This window comes from Tamandua tetradactyla, chromosome 1 (genome assembly GCF_023851605.1).
Source record: "Tamandua tetradactyla isolate mTamTet1 chromosome 1, mTamTet1.pri, whole genome shotgun sequence".
Lineage (NCBI taxonomy): Eukaryota > Metazoa > Chordata > Mammalia > Pilosa > Myrmecophagidae > Tamandua > Tamandua tetradactyla.
Genome location: NC_135327.1, coordinates 92,756,228 through 92,773,005, shown reverse-complemented (window position 1 = coordinate 92,773,005; position 16,778 = coordinate 92,756,228). Strand labels below are relative to the sequence as shown.

Genomic DNA, 16,778 nt, shown 5'->3' with positions numbered 1-16,778 from the left:
TTTACAGTTCTAAGGCCGAGAATTAAAACAAGTCTATAGAAATAAAGTCCAATCAAAGGCATCCAGGGAAAGATACCTTGGTTCAAGAAGGCCGATGAAGTTCAGGGTTTCTCTCTCATCTGGAAAGGCACATGGCGAACAGTCAGGGCTTCTCTCTCAGCTGGAAGGGCACATGGCAAATATGGCATCATCTGCTAGCTTACTCTCCTGGCTTCTGGTTTCATGAAGCTCCCCGGGAGGCATTTTCCTTCTTCATCTCCAATGGACTCTCCACTTCGTGGTACTGCAGCATTCTCTGCTCTCTCTGAGTCTCTCATTCTCCAAAATGTTTCCTCTTTTATAGGACTTCAGAAACTAATCAAGACCCACTCAGATGGGTGGAGACATGTCATCCCCTAATTCAGTTTAACAACCGTTCTTAACTAAATCTCATCAACCAGGGAGATGATCCCATCACAGTCCCAAATACACAGCATTGAATAGAGACTATTCTACCTTTAAGAAATGGGATCCATCTTAAAACATGGCTTTTCTTAGGGGGCATACTTCCCTTCAAACCAGCACATTCCACCCTCTGGCCCCTAAAAAAGACATGTTTTTCCCAAATACAAAATACATTAATTTCATAACAATATCAGAAATCCTTAAACCTATCAGTAGCAATACAATGAAGTAAAAAATTAGAGACAGTATAAAATCTCATCAAGTCAGTTACAGGCATGGTCTGTCCTAAGGCAAAATTCTCTCCATTTGCTCTGGACCTTTGAAAACTCACAAGTTATTTGCTGCCAACATACAAAGGAGGAACATTCATAAGATATGTATATGCATTTCCATAGAGAGGAAGGAACACAGGGGTCACCGGACCCATACGGTTTCGAAAACCTACAGGGCAAAGTCCATTAGATTTCAAAATCTGAGAGTCATTTATCCTCAGGGCTTTAGAAAGTGGCAGTCCCACCCTATCCAAATGCCTACGCCTGCCTCTCTCTGAATGCAACCTTGGGGGATATTGGGGAGACCACCTTTCTCTCGGCTCCACCCTCTCCAAGCATTGGGGCCGCACCCAGGCTCTCTGCCATCTCCGGGGCACACGCTCAACCCCTCCATGTGGTGGCAGCCAGGCTCTCCCCAAACCACAAGGAACGTGCTTCACTCTCTCCAAGACCTGAGGCGGCATGACTCTTCCACTGCAACGAGGTGGAAGGCCCATTCTCTGCCTTTGGGGCAAACTCACCCTCTCCACGGGCTTGGGTGGGTCCACTCTCCTGGCCCGAGGCTTCTTGACTTCAGACTTCAGCCTCCATGGTTTTGCCTCTGAACTTATTTTTCCTCCAATGTGTCCCTTCTCTGAACCCCCCAGTCCAGACTGGCAGCGGCTCTGTTTATACAGGTCCCACAGCACTCTCGTTGGCTTTCTATGCAGTAGCCTTGGATCATACCCATCAGACATAAGGAGTTTCCACAAATCTTTCCTGGATAACTCCATGTCCGATCCTGACTTTCTCTGAAATGGCTGGCTGTTTCCACATTTGGTTAAATCCACACTCAGGGCACTATACTCTGGAGTCTCCCTTTCTGTAGGCCCAGAATTTTCCAGGACCTCAATTTCTAGTTTCTTTTTACTCAAGAGTTCAGTTCTCAGCTTATCTCTTTCCTTTCGCATTTCACTATAAGCTGTGAGGAGAAACCAGGCTGCACTTTCGACACTTAATTTGGAAATCTCTTCTGCTAAATATCCAAGTTCATGGCTTTTAAAATCTGCCTTCCAGCCAAAGCCACTAGTCAATTTTGCCAGATTATCTGCCATTTTAAAACAAGGGTCGCCTACCTTCCAGTCGCTAATAACACGTGCCTTATTTCTGTCTAAGTCCTCATCAGAGGTATCTTCAGAGTTTACATTTCTACCAACAGTCTTTCCAAAGCATTCTAGGCCTTCTCTATCAAGCTTCTCACAACTCTTCCAAAATCTTCCCTTTATCCATTTAAAAAGCCGTTCCAACATGTTTGGAATTTGCAAACCACAGCAGCAGCACCCCACTCTCCGGTACCAAAATCTGTTCTAGTTTGCTAGCTGCCGGAATGCAATATACCAGAAACGAAATGGCTTTTAACAAGGGGAATTTAATAAGTTGCAAGTTTACAGTTCTAAGGCCGAGAATTAAAACAAGTCTATAGAAATAAAGTCCAATCAAAGGCATCCAGGGAAAGATACCTTGGTTCAAGAAGGCCGATGAAGTTCAGGGTTTCTCTCTCATCTGGAAAGGCACATGGCGAACAGTCAGGGCTTCTCTCTCAGCTGGAAGGGCACATGGCAAATATGGCATCATCTGCTAGCTTACTCTCCTGGCTTCTGGTTTCATGAAGCTCCCCGGGAGGCATTTTCCTTCTTCATCTCCAATGGACTCTCCACTTCGTGGTACTGCAGCATTCTCTGCTCTCTCTGAGTCTCTCATTCTCCAAAATGTTTCCTCTTTTATAGGACTTCAGAAACTAATCAAGACCCACTCAGATGGGTGGAGACATGTCATCCCCTAATTCAGTTTAACAACCGTTCTTAACTAAATCTCATCAACCAGGGAGATGATCCCATCACAGTCCCAAATACACAGCATTGAATAGAGACTATTCTACCTTTAAGAAATGGGATCCATATTAAAACATGGCTTTTCTTAGGGGGCATACTTCCCTTCAAACCAGCACATAGATTCAATGCAGTATCGATTAAAATCCAAAAAACTTACTTTGCAGAAATAGAAAAAACAATAACCAAATTCATCTGGAAGGGGAGGGTGCCCTGAATAGCTAAAAATATCCTGAGAAACAAAAATGAAGTCAGAGGTTTCCATTGGCTTTAAGGCACTTACGAAGCTACGGTGGGTAAAACAGCATGGTACTGGCATAAAGATAGATATACTGACTAACTGAATGGAAAAGAGTGTTCAGATATAGGCCCTCTCATCTTATCAGTGGACAATTGATAAGGCAGTCACCTGGGACAGAACAGTCTGTTCAATAAATGATGCTTGGAGAACTGGATATCCACATGCAAAAGAATGAAGGAGGACCCACATCTCACACCCTATCCAAAAATTAACTCAAAATAGATTTAAGACCTAAACATTAGATCTAAGACCATAAAACTTTTAGAAAAAATATAGGGAAATATCTTATAAAACTTGTAATAGAAGGCGATTTCTTAGATCTTACACTCAAAGCATGAGCATGGAAGAAAGAGATAAATGGGAACTCCCCAAAATTAAACACTTTTGTACATCAAAGAATGTTGTCAATAAAGTAAAAAGACAGCCTACACAATGGGAGACAATATTTCGAAAAGACATATCAGATAAGCGTCTAGTACCCAGAATATATAAAGACATTGTTCAACTCAACAACAAAAAGACAAACAACCCAATTACAGAATGGGCAAAAGATATGAAGAGATACTTATCAGACGAGGAAACACAAATGGGTAAATGGCACATGAAAAGATGCTCAACTTCCCTGGTTTTTAGGGAAATGTACATCAAAACCACAATGAGATATCGTCTCATACCCACTAGAATGGCTATTATCCAAAAAAAAGCAGAAAATGACAAGTGCTGGAGAGGATGTGAAGAAAGAGGCATATTTATCCACTGTTTGTAGGAATGTAAAACAGTACAACTGCTGTGGAAGGCAGTTTGACGGTTCCTCAGGAGGCTTAAGTATAGAATTACCATATGATCTGGCAATACCATTGTTAGGTATCTTTTCAGAGGACATGAGGGCAATGACCGAAATGGACATTTGCCCACCAATGTTTATAGCAGCATTATTTACAATTGCCGAGAGATGGAAACAGTCCAAATGTCCATCAACAGATGAGTGGCTAATCAAGTTGTGGTATGTACATTTGATGGGATATTACACAGCTGTAAGGCCAAATAAAGTTATGAAGCATGTAACAACGTGGATGGATCTTGAGGACATTATGCTGAATGAGATTAGCCAGAAACAAACAGACAAATAGTATATGGTCTCACTAATATGAACTAACATTAATGAATCAACTTGTAGAATTTCAGTTAAGAACAGAGGTCATCAGGAGATAGAAGTAGGGTAGATATTGGATAATTGGAGCTGAAGGGATACAGATTGTGCAATAGGATTCATTGTAAAAATTCAGAACTGGATAGCACAATGCCAGATTGCAGCACATTAATGTAAGTACACTGAATGAAACCTAATATGAGAATGATAGAGGGAGGAGGGCTGGGGGCACATAAGAAACAAGAAGGAAAGATAGATGACAAAGACGGAGATGGTATAATTTAGGACTGCCTGGAGTGTACAATGATAGTGACAAATTAAATTAAGTGTAAAAATTAAAAAATGTTTTTGCAGGAGGAAGAACAAAGGAATGTCAGTATTGCAGGATGTTGAAAGTAGATGTCATCCATATTTTAAAATTTCAACTTCTGTGTGAGACTAAAGCAAGAAATGTTTATTTGGTACAAAATTTATATTTTCACTAGTGCATTTCCTAATATAACTCATATGGTGTTAATTGAACACCATAAGTACATGGAACCTTGAATAGGGCATGAGATTTTGTAGGTTTGTCCAGTGTGATGCCCTAATAAATCCCCGAATGATCTGAACAGTGAATAAAGAAGTATTTGCAAAGTTCCCTTGGGGGAATGGCTAGAAAGGGGGAAAATTCAACTTCCCCATTTGGAGAATTCCTGATATTCTCGCAAGCAGTGGGGAGAATGAAATCAATAGGCCAAGCCCTCAATCTTGGGATTTGTTCATATGAAACTTATCCCAACAAAGGTAGGCTAAGCCTACTTTTAAAATTAGGCCTAAGAGTCACCCTCCAGAGAACCTCTTTTGTTGCTCAGATGTGGCCTCTCTCTCTCAGCCAACATAGCAAGCAAACCCTTCCCCCGTCTTCATGGGACATGACTCCCAGGGGTGTAAACCTACCAGCAACGCGGGACAGAAATCTTAGAATGAGCTGGAACTCAGCATCAAGGGATTGAGAAAACCTTCTCAATGAACAGGGGGAAGAAAGAAATGAGACAAAATAAAGTGTCAGTGGCTTAGAGATTTCAGACAGAGTTGAGAGAAGTTATCCTGGAGGTTACTCTTAAGCATTATATAGGTATCCCCTTTTTAAGGTGTATTAGAGAGGCTGGAGGGAAGTGCCAGAAACTGTAGAGCTGTGTTCCAGTAGCCATGTTTCTTAAAGATGACTGCGTAATGATACAGCTTTGGCAATGTGACTGTTAAGGAAAAAAAAAAAAAAAGCACAATTCTACCCCAAACTATTTACAGATTCAGTGCAATCCCAATTAAAATTCCTTCTTTGCAGAAATGGAAAAGCCAGTCATCAAATTTATATGGAAGGGTAAGCGGCCCCATATAGCCAAAGCCATCTTGAAAAAGAAGAACAAAGTTAGAAGACTCACACTTCCTGATTTTAAAATTTATTACAAAGCTACAGTAATCAAAGCAGGATGCTACTGGCACAAGGGCAATATACAGACAAATGGATTTGAATTGTAAGTTCAGAAATAAACCTTTGAATCTGTGGACAATTTATTTCTGACAAGGGGGCCATCAAGACCACTGAATGGGGAAAGAGCAGTCTCCAACAAATGCTGGGGAAACGGAATATCAAAATGCTAAAGAATGAAGGGGACCCTGATTTCAAACTATATAAAGAAAAATCAGCTTCAAATGGATCAGTGACCTACATATAAGGAAAAAACTATAAAACTCCTAGAAGAAATTGTTGGGAAGCATCTTCAGGACCTTGTGTCAGGCAACAGTTTCCTAGAATTTACACCAAAAGTAAGAACAACAAAAGAAAAAATAGATATATGGTATTTCACAACGTTTTGTGAAAAAGCTTTGTGCATAAAGAACATTATCATGAAAGTAAAAAGACAATCTACATTATGGGAGAAAATATTTGGAAACCCCATATTCCATAAGGGTTCATCCAGAATATATAAAGAAATCCAACAACTCAATAACAAGCAACCCAATTTTTTAAAAAGTGGGCAAAAGGCTTAGACATTTCTCCACAGGAACTATGCAAATAGCCAAAAAAGCATATGAAAAGATGTTCAACATTATTAGTAATTAAGGAAATCCAAATCAAAACCACAATTAGATACCAGTGCACACCCACTAGAATGATTACTATTAATACAACAACAACAAAAAAGGAAAATAGCAAGCATAAGAGAGGATATGAAGACACATAAGAACCCTCATTCACCGTTGGTTAGAATGTAAAATGGTTCCACTCCTGTGGAAAACAGTTTTGGTGATTTCTCATAATGTACAGTGTTGCCATTTGACATAGCAATCACACATCTACTTATATCCCCAAAAGATTTGAGAGCATGGACTTAGACAATTTGCACACCAGTGTTCATAGCAGCATGATTTGCAATTGTCAGATAGATTGCAAAGATTGATAGATTGTCAGGTAGATACCCAAGTGTCCATCAACAGATAAAAAGATTCCAAAATGTGGTATATATGTACAGTGGTATGTTACTCAGCTGTAAAAAGTAATGACTTTCCAATACATGCAACAACATGAATGAATCAGGAAGACATTATGTTGAGTGAAATTAGTTAGACACAATAGGACAAATATTATATCATTTCAGTGATAGGAAATGATTAAAATAAGCAGATTCATAGAGTCAAAACTAAAATACAGGCTACCAAGGACTAGGGTGGGAGAAGGGAACAGGGTGTTTATGCCTAATTGGTGCAGAGTTTCTGCTTGGCCTGATGAGAAACTTTTTGTAATGGGTGGTAGTAATACAACATCATAAGTGTAAATAAAACCACTGACATATATTTAAATTTGGTTAAAAGGAAATTTTAGGTTGTAAAATCTTGTTAGACTAAAAATTTTGTAAAAATCTGGGCTGCACATAAACAGTGAATTCTTATGTAAAATATATATATAGCTAATAGTACAATTATAATAACACTTTTTCATCAGTTATAACATACCACATTGGTGGTAATCATTGATAGGGGAGTATATGGGAACTCTGTTTTTCTGCACGATTTTTCTATAAAACTACACCTTCTCTACTAAGAAAGACGATATAAAATTAAAAAATTAAAGCTATCTACTGTCTAAAGACAAGGGACTAGTTGAAGGAATTTAAAGTATTCATTATCTTATTTGGAAAACAGTTTACTGTGTAATGGAAAAATACTAGGAGCCTTTTGATTTTAAATTTTCACTTCAAAAAAAAACCCACCTCCACTTTACTGGAAAACTGTGGGAAAATGGGCTATACCTGCATTCTTCTCTGATATTTATTAATAGATATTGGAGACAGAGAAAATCAGGAAGAATGGTTTTCTCCTAATTTTTCTGGGGTCTTTTTGAAGGCTAGAACTGGGCCTTGGTCATTTGTGTTCTAATTCCACACTTGAGACAGAGGTGCTTAATAAATGTTTTAATAAATGAAAACAAAATTGAAAAGACTTCTCACAGAATGGGAGAAAATATTTGCATATCATATCTGATAAGGGTGTAGTATCCAGAATATATAAAGAATTCTTACAACTCAATAAAAAGATACTCCAATTTAGAAACAGCAGATGGTTTGAATAAACATTTCTTCAAAGAAGATAAACAGATGAGCAATAAAGACATGAAAAGATGCTCAACACCATTTGTCACTTGGGAAATGCAAATCAAGACCACAGTGAGATACCACTGCATACCTGTTAGGATGGCTAGAATCAAAACCACAAACAATAACAAGTGTTGGCAAGGATATGAAGAAATTGGAACCCTCACACACTACTGTGGACGGAAAATGGTACAGCCACTTTGCAAATTAGTTTGGCAGTTACCCAAAAAGTTAAAGTGACCATATGACTTAGCAATCCTACTACTAGTTATTTACCTGAGAAATTAAAACATGTCCACGAATGTGTACATGAATGTTTATAGCAGCATTATTTACCATAGTTAAGCAATAAAAAGAATGTCTCTCAACTGGTGAATAGATAAACAAAATGTTATGGTATATACACACAATGGAATACTATTCAGAATGTACTGACTGATATATGCTACAACACTGATGAACCCTGAAAACGTCATGCTAGGTAAATAAAATGAGACACAAAAGGCCACATATTTCAGGACTGCACTTAAATGAAATGCACAGAATAGATCTATAGACAGAAAGTAGATTAGTAGTTGCCAGGGGCTGGAGAGGAAAAAATGAGCGATTGCCAAAGGGTATGAAATTACTTTTGGGGATAATAAAAATGTTCTGATATTAGACAGTGTGATGGTTGCACAGAATTGTGAATATACTGAAAACCTCTGAATTGTACACTTTAAACAGGCTAATTTTTTGGCTTATGAATTTTATCTCAGAAAACTTAAAAAGCTCTCAAATTCTAAAACTTCCTAAGTTACCATAAATGTTTTAATGTCTGGTTGACTTTCAGCATTTCTGCCAAGCTCTCTGCCACTTCATCGTTGAGTTCATTTTTGGTCAGCCTAAAAAAGAAAGGAAGTATTTACTCAGGAGAATCCTGCCTGGCACACATCTTTTAATAAATTCACAAAAGCGGGATCCCACCAGTTTATGCTGCTTTTCACTGCTGAGAACCCAGCAAATAGCAGGCTCCAAGTCCAGCCTCACAGCCTCACAGTTGATAAATGGTGATTCATCTCCAGTGCAAATTCTTTACCTAAACTCCTCCTTCTTAACCCTGCTGCATGCAGTGGGGCCCCACATTCTGTCCTATTCTTGCTAAGCTCTCATTTCACAGAAAATAGGTACCCACACAAAATGAGGGGCCAGTGCCCACTTCTCAAGTGTCTACTCCCTGACAAATCCTTGAGTATATTATCAAAATAATCCTGAAGACTTGCCGACTATGTGTGAAAATGTGTTGATTTGAGTGCTTGCTCTCAGGCCAGGTGGGGAGAACCCAAGTTCAGTGACTGAAAGGAGTCTCTCAACTGTTCTTAAAACCAGAAGTGGTCTGTATAAAATACAAAAGGCTAGGAGCTTTGTGCCAGTGGATGACAGAATAAGAATAGAAAAGAAAGAACAGCAACAACAAAAATCATTCCTTGAAGGAGAATTTTGTGTTTATCCAAATGTTAAATGTGTTAAACTTTGAGCTAACAATTATATGTCTAGAAATTTACAGTGGACAAGGCTGTGTGCACAAGGATTTATATGTCATAATGGGAACATTTAAACTTAAATATCGATAATTAGAGGAGACTGGCCGATTTAACAACATCTGTTCAGTGGAACATTGTACAGACCTTAGAGAAAGTGAGGTGTATAAAGAAAGAGGCATGGTGTTTTTAAGCGTGCTCTGGAGCCAGACCACATGTATCACTAGGCAGAGTGACCTCAGGCAGATGATTTAACATTTCTGGGCCTAAGTTTTTGCATCTGGAACTGTGAATAGTAATCGTAAAACCTGATGGGGCAGTTTTGAGAATAAGTAAGTTTATGTAAAATGCGTAGAATAGAACATGATATACAGTTAACACTCAAGGGATGCTGGGTATTAACAGTATTAAATAAGCAGTGATTTTTCAACTGGAAATGACTTTGACCCCCAGGTGACATTTAACAATATCCAGAAACACTTTTGACAGTCACAGCCAGGGAGGGAAGGGTGCTACTGACATCATATGGGTAGAGGCCAGGGAGGCTGCTAAACAGCCTACAATGCACAGCCCCCACAACAAATAGGACCAAAATGTCAGTAGTGCCGAGACTGAGAGACTCATGTTATGGGACATGTAAAATATGTACAATGTGTGGGTAAGATTTTTTTAAAGCCATTTCCTAAATGTATTTATATGGTTACATTTTGTAAGAAAAGGCTTTATATATAGGTAAATATCTGAATAGTCATAGGGAAAAAAACATGATGAAACATATCTAGAAAACGTGATGAGGGGGAGATATTTTTAATTTTTTACTTTTTGGATTTCAGTGTTTTCATTTTTAAAAAAAAGCAAATTAAAAGTTTAAGGAACTTTTTTGAGGGAAAAATAATTAAAAATGCATTTACTACCCAGCAAATCTGATATTAGAACTCTCATAAAGATGACATTTCCATTATTTTCAGTAACTAATTTAGCAAATATTTAATGAGCACTGAGCTTGGAATGGAGAATACAGAGATATATAATAGTAAAACTTCCTTACACTTGAAGAACTTTTGACAGATAAGAAAATTAAATACAAATACGTAAAAGATTAAGTGACAATGAACCAAAAAACACTGTTAGGAGGCAAGATACATTTAAGTGTCTCTGGGGTGGCAGGAGGGAGTGAGGCCTGGGCTTCCTAGGGTGATGGGTGAACTGTGGAGTATGAAGCCCAGGTCCTGACATGGAAAACTGGGGAAGGGAGTGCTGGTGGGGAGAAGGCCATTTAAAGAGGGGAAGGGAGAAAATTCTGTGTCAGATACATCAAAGTTGGATTCTTCAAGGCATATTTTAGGGTGTTTCGAGAATACCCCTGACAGAATAGCCAAAATTTTGGTTTTCCAAGGCCCAGGCTGATAAACTTAAAGCTTGGAACCATGTTCCTGGGGGCACACTACTCCTTTCTGTACCTGTTTGTGCTTTTGGAAATAGTTACAGGCATTCCTTGGAGATATTATGGGTTTAGTTCTTGCCATCACAATTAAGTATTTCCATAAAGCAAGTGACATGAATTTTTTCATTTCCCTGTGCACATAAAAATTATATTTACATTGTACTGTAGTCTATTAAGTATGCAATAACATGTCTAAAAAAACCAGTGTTCATAATTTAAAAATACTTTATTGCTAAAAAATGCTAACCCTCAGCTGAGCCTTCAACGAGTTGTAATCTTTTTGCTTTGAGGGTCTTGCCTCAATGTTAATAGCTGCTGACTGTTAAGGGTGGTGGTTACTGAAGGTTGGGGTGGCTGTGGTAATTTCTTAAAATAAGACAATGAAGTTTGCCACATCAGTTGACTCTTCCTTCCATGAAAGATTTCTCTGCAGCATGTGATGCTGATTGATAGCATTTTGCCCACAGAAGAACTTTCAAAATCGGAGTCAGTCTTCTCAGACCTTACCAGTGCTTTATCAGCTAAGTTGATGGGAATAGTCTAAATTCTTTGTTGTCATTTCAACAGTGTTCATAGCATCTATGCTAGGAATAGATTCTATCTCAGGAAATCACTTCCTTTGCTTATCCATAAGAAGTAACTCCTCATCCATTAAAATTTTATCAAGATTTCAGCAATTCAGTCATATCTTCAGACTCCACTTCTAATTCCAGTTCTCTTACTATTTTCACCATATCTGTAGTGATTTTCTGCACTGAATCCTGAACCACTCCAAGTCATCCACAAGGGTTGGAATCACCTTTTCCCAATCTCCTGTTCATACTGATATTTTGGCTTCCTTCCATGAATCATGAGTGTTCTTAATGGCACCTAGAATGGTGAATCCTTTCCAGAAGGCTTTCAATATACTTTGCCCAGACCCAACAGAAGAATCACTATCTATGGCAGCTATCATTTTATGAAATGTATTTCTTCAATAATAAGACTTAGGGCGGGCCATGGTGGCTCAGCAGGCAAAAATGCTCACCTGCCAGGCCAGAGGACCCGGGTTTGATTCCTAGTGCCTGCCCATGAGGGAAAATAAATAAATAATAATAATAATAAGACTTAAAAGTCGAAATGATTCCTTGATCCATGGGCTAAAGAATGGGCACTGCATTAGCAGCCATGAAAACAACATTCATCTCATTGTCCATCTCCATCAGAGCTCTTGGGTGGCGAGGTACCTTGTCAGCGAGCAGTCATATTTTGAAAGGAATCTTTTTCTGAGCAAGTCTCAGCAGTGGGCTTCCACTGTTCAGTAAACCATGTATAGATGTCCTGTCATCCAGGCTTTGTTGTTTGATTTATAGAGCACAGGCAGAGTAGATTTAGAATAATTCTTCAGGCTGCTAGGATTTGTGGAATGGTAAATAAGTATTGGTTTCAACTTAAAGTCACAGCTCCATTAGCCCCTAACGAGAGACAACCTGTCCTTTAAAGCCAGGCATTGACTTCTCTCTTGCTGTAAAAGTCCTACATAGTATCTGTTGTGTAGCCACCTTCATCAATTATCTTAGCTAGATCTTCTGGATAACCTGCTGCTTCACCTGGCACTTATGTTATGGAGGTGGGTTTCTTCCTTAAACCTCATTTATCAACCTCTGCCAGCTTCAAAGTTTTCTTTCTCAGTGTTTTAGTCTGCTAGGATGCCAAAATACAATATAACAGAAATGGATTGGCTTTTAACAGTGGAAATGTATTCACTTACAAGCTTACAATTCTGAGGCCATGACAATTATCATGATGATGTCTTCTTGAAGACCAGCTGCTGGCAATCCTGGACTCCTGTTTCACCTGGCAGTATACATGGTGACATATACTGGTCTCTTTCTCTTCCAGGTTTTACTGCTTCCTGCTTCTTGGTTATTGCTTTTGTGGCTTTCTCAAAAGGTCTTTCTTTCTGTATTCATCTCATTTATAAAGTACTCCTGTAAAAGGATTAAGACCCCCCTGGGCCACACCCAAACTAGAGTAACCTAATAAAAACTGACCCACCTACAACAGGCTCACACCCAAAGGAATGAATTAACTTTAAGTACATAATTTTCTGGAGTCCATACAGCCTTCACAGAATTGAAGAGAGTTAGGGGCATGTTCTGGAGTAGGCTTAAGGGATTGTTCTGGCAAGTTTGATCTATCTAGACCATTAAAACTTCCTATCAGCAATAAGCTGTTTCGCTTTCTTATCATTCATGTGTTCATGGTAGCACTTTTAATTTTCTTCACAAACTTCCTTTTTCCATTCACAATTGGCTAATTATTTGCCACAAGAGACCTAGCTTTTGGCCTGTCTTGAATTTTGACATACCTTCCTCACAAGGGTTAATCATTTCTAGCTTTTGATTGAAGTGAGATACATGGGAGTCTTCCTTTCACTTGAACACTCAGAAGCCACTGTAGGGTTATTAATGGGCCTAGTTTCAATATTGTTGCATCTCAGGGAATAGGGAGGCCTGAGGAGAGGGAAAGAGATGGGGAACCGGCAGTCGGTGGAGCAATCAGAACACATACAAAATTCACCTTTTTTGGGGGGATACAAAAAGTTCGCCATCTTTTGCATCCCAGAGTAATTTGTGTAGAAAACAAAAAGGTATTTGCAAAGTCCCCTGAAGGGGCTGGAGAGAAAGGAAGAAGTATTAAACTTCCCCATCTGTGGAATTCCTGATATTCTTGCAAGCATTGGAGATAAGCCAAGCCCTTAATCTTGGGGCTCACCCCTATGAAACTTATTCCTGCAAAGGAGAAGCTAAGCCTGCTTATAATTATGCCTAAGAGTCACCCCCAGACAACTCTTTTGTTGCTCAGATGTGGCCTCTCTAAGACAACTCAGCAGATGAACTCATTGCCCTCCCCATGGGACATGATTCCCAGTGGTGTAAATCTCCCTGGCAATGTGGGACAAGAATCCTGGGATGAGCCAGGACCTGGCATCATAGGATTGAGAGAGTCTTGACCAAAAGGAGGAAAAGAGAAATGTGACAAAATAACATTTCAGTGATGAGAGATGTCATAGAAAGTCAAGAGTTTATCCTGGAGGTTATTCTTATGCAATATATAGATACTCCCTTTTAGCTTATTATGTATTGGAGTAGCTGGTGGAAAGTACAGTAGCCTTAAATTCTTGAAGATGATTGTTTAACTATAAGCTTTTATTATGTGACTGTGTGATTGTGAAAACTTTGTGGTTGATGCTCCCTTTATCGAGGGAATGGATAGATGAGTAAAAAAATGAAGACCCATAAAAGTAAATAATGGCGGGGGGGGGTGATAAGGAGTGAAAAAAATGGGTAGATTACAATGAGAGGGAGGGGTAAGGACTATGAGATGATTGGGTTTTTTCTTTAGTCTTTTTATTTCTTTTCTGATGTAACGCAAATGTTCTAAAAACAATCATGGTGATGAATACACAACTATGTGATGATTAAAAAAAAAAGTTTTGCCATCTTATATGGGCACGGTTCATGGAACTCCAAAACAATTAAATAGTAACATCAATGGTCACAGATCACATATACTATAACAGATATGATAAAAATTAATGTTTGAAATATTGTGAGAATTACCAAAATGTGACACAGAGGCACAAAGTGAGTACATGCTGCTGACAGATATGCTTGATTCAGGGTTGCCACAGATCTTCAATGTGCAAAAAAAAAAAGCAATATCTGAAGTACAATAAAGCAAAGCACAATAAAAGGAAGTATATGTGTGTTTTCTTTAGGAGTAAGTTAAATTAACCTAACTTCGAGGAAAGGTTTATCTATAGCCTCTTCAACTGATAGGCAGCTTTTCAGGTATGATTCCTGGCTGTTTACAGCTCCTGGAATAATTCCTAAGACCCAATTGTTCAAAATTACCCTGGTCATTACCAGAATATTCTCAAGGATGTATTCCACTGCAGGGCTTCTGCAAGGGTCTTTCCTCCTTCTATGGAGATGCCGTTAAATGCAAGACTAGAAAAGAAAGATTTGAGGTGAATTATTAAAACGTCTACATTCAGCTTTGGCTTTAGCAACCAAAACAGTTGAAAGCTTCCTGGAGTAGGAAGCAGAAGTGTTCAGCCACCTCAGCAGCTACCCAGACTTTGCTGCTTCAGAGCCCAAGCTCAGGGCTTGAGGACAGGCACAAGACCGCTCAAGGAGAACAGGAAATGGAACAAGAAGACCTAGTCACACAACTGTGGACTAGCCTCTGCTCGGCAGCTTTTTACATTAGCTAAGGGTTGAAGGCGGAGGAGGCCTGCTAAGCTGTGCTTCAGATGGCTGACATTTTCAAGGTATCCATCCATGTGACCTAAAAAAGTTTCTTCTCATAAAGAAGGAACTCCACTCTTCTCCCCACAATCTTGGATTCAGTGGCAGGAGGGACATGGGCAAAGGCAGACACCAAGGCTCTAGGATCTGTCTCAGTACCATCCTGAGAATGAGGAAGGGGCAGGAGCCTGTCAACCAGTGTCCCTTTCCAGTTTTATCTGAACTTAAGAATTCCTCCCCCTTAAAAAGTGTGGAGAGACTGCTGCAGGGCGGGAAATATCCTATAGCTTGATCTGGGTGGTGGTTACCTTGGTGTGAACATATGTAAAATTCATTAAGGTGAACACTCAGGGTAAATATATTTACTGTTGTTTGTATATTGCATGTCAATAGAAAAAGCTAAGAAAAAGAAAAATCGCATAGACACCTCCCCAACAGGAAAGCCAATCCCTCTCTTCCCCTTGGTTCTCCACTGGCAAACTAAACACAGGATGACAGTGCAGGCCACACTGTGCCCAGAAAGCCTCCTGGAGACAGTGGCCTTGGAAGGCAGCAGTTACCTCAGGTTGGTCAAGCTGGGGTGATTCCTCAGAGCCTCTGCAAAAGCCTTTGCTCCTTCATCACCAATTGTATTGCCCCACATCCTGAGATCAGAGAAAAACAATGAAAGTTCCTCCAAAAAAACCAGTACAGCCTCTCTCATCCTTTATTTTCTGCCAGGGGTCACAGCTTGACCACAGATTCAATGGGTAAATGCACTGGCTCTGTCCCTGGAGCTGTGGCCTTCCAATTTAAAGGGATGTAAAAATAAAGAGCAAAAGACATGCTGTGAACAATTAGAGACCCAGTCGCCCCTGAGCTTTCAGAGAGCCTAAACTGGTAACTGTCCCAGAAAAACTCCTTGAGTGAAAGGTCACATTCTCCTGAAAGGAAGGTCCTATGCAGGTGCTAGACTCCCTGCATTCTGCTCAACTCTGTTTACCTCGGCAGAGGAGAGTTAGACATTCTTGAAGACAATCAGTACTTCATGAAGTAAAGATAAGGAAATACATTCAGAAACCCTTTCAGCAATGTTCCTTTTATGTGAAGAGGATGTTACTAAACTATGCAATTTCAATTCTTTCAGTGTTGGTGGGAAGTTGCAATGATGAAGCCATACTCTCTCCCCCAAAGCAGATAATCAGAGAAGATCTGGCTGAAATGAGTCTGCATGGTAAGACATGGGGCTCCAGAACGAGATTTCTGGACTCACGTTTAGTCTCTGCCACCTGTGACCTGTGTGGCCTTGGGCAAATTACAGAACCTCTAGGTTTCAGTTTCCTCATCTGTAAAATGGGGACAATAAAAGTATTCCTGTGCCAAGTTATTGTGAGGACTAAATGAGCTAATAAAAGCAAAGCTCTTACATCAGTACCTGGTTCATAAAAAGCGTTAGCTATTCCTAATAGGACGAGGGGGCACTGGCTAGATAGAGCAAAGCAAGTCTGTCTGGCCCACTCACTGTGAAACCGTGGCTGGACCAGCAGGCATGCTCTCACCAGGCAAGCTACCTGCCTGCTTATCTCCACATATGGTCTGCTAACACCTCAGGGAGTACTGACTAGAAGGGTGGTTTTCAGTGTTTTGCTTAAAAAGTGTGTCTACTATATAATTGAGTGTTACCAAATTTTAATGATGTGGAAAATGTCTCATGCCACAAAATTAAGTGAAAAGGGTAGGATAAGATTCTGCACATAGTTTGACCTCTAGTATATAAAAGAAAAAAGTACAGAGACTGACAAATGTTAATAACTATTTCTGACAAGGTGAGTCTTATTTTTCAGATCTCCCATAATAACCAAGTAAAAGT

General features: G+C 39.5%; 1 protein-coding gene across 12 annotated transcripts in view; it reads right to left on the bottom strand.

The window, feature by feature from the left end:
* NOD1 (nucleotide binding oligomerization domain containing 1) overlaps window positions 1-16,778 on the bottom strand; it is a 173,773-nt gene that overhangs the window by 80,150 nt on the left and 76,845 nt on the right. For 10 of the 12 annotated variants that reach the window (XR_013159432.1, XR_013159430.1, XR_013159431.1 and 7 more), the window contains 3 exons: window positions 15,490-15,573; window positions 14,546-14,629; window positions 8,471-8,554 (listed from right to left, as the gene is read on the bottom strand). Coding sequence is in view for 9 of the 12 variants with exons in the window: in XM_077120646.1 (XP_076976761.1) it covers window positions 8,471-8,554; window positions 14,546-14,629; window positions 15,490-15,573 (252 nt within the window). In the remaining 3 variants the exon portion in view is untranslated. The remainder of the gene's footprint in view (window positions 1-8,470; window positions 8,555-14,545; window positions 14,630-15,489; window positions 15,574-16,778) is intronic. The other 2 variants (XM_077120703.1, XM_077120693.1) reach the window with 1 other exon arrangement.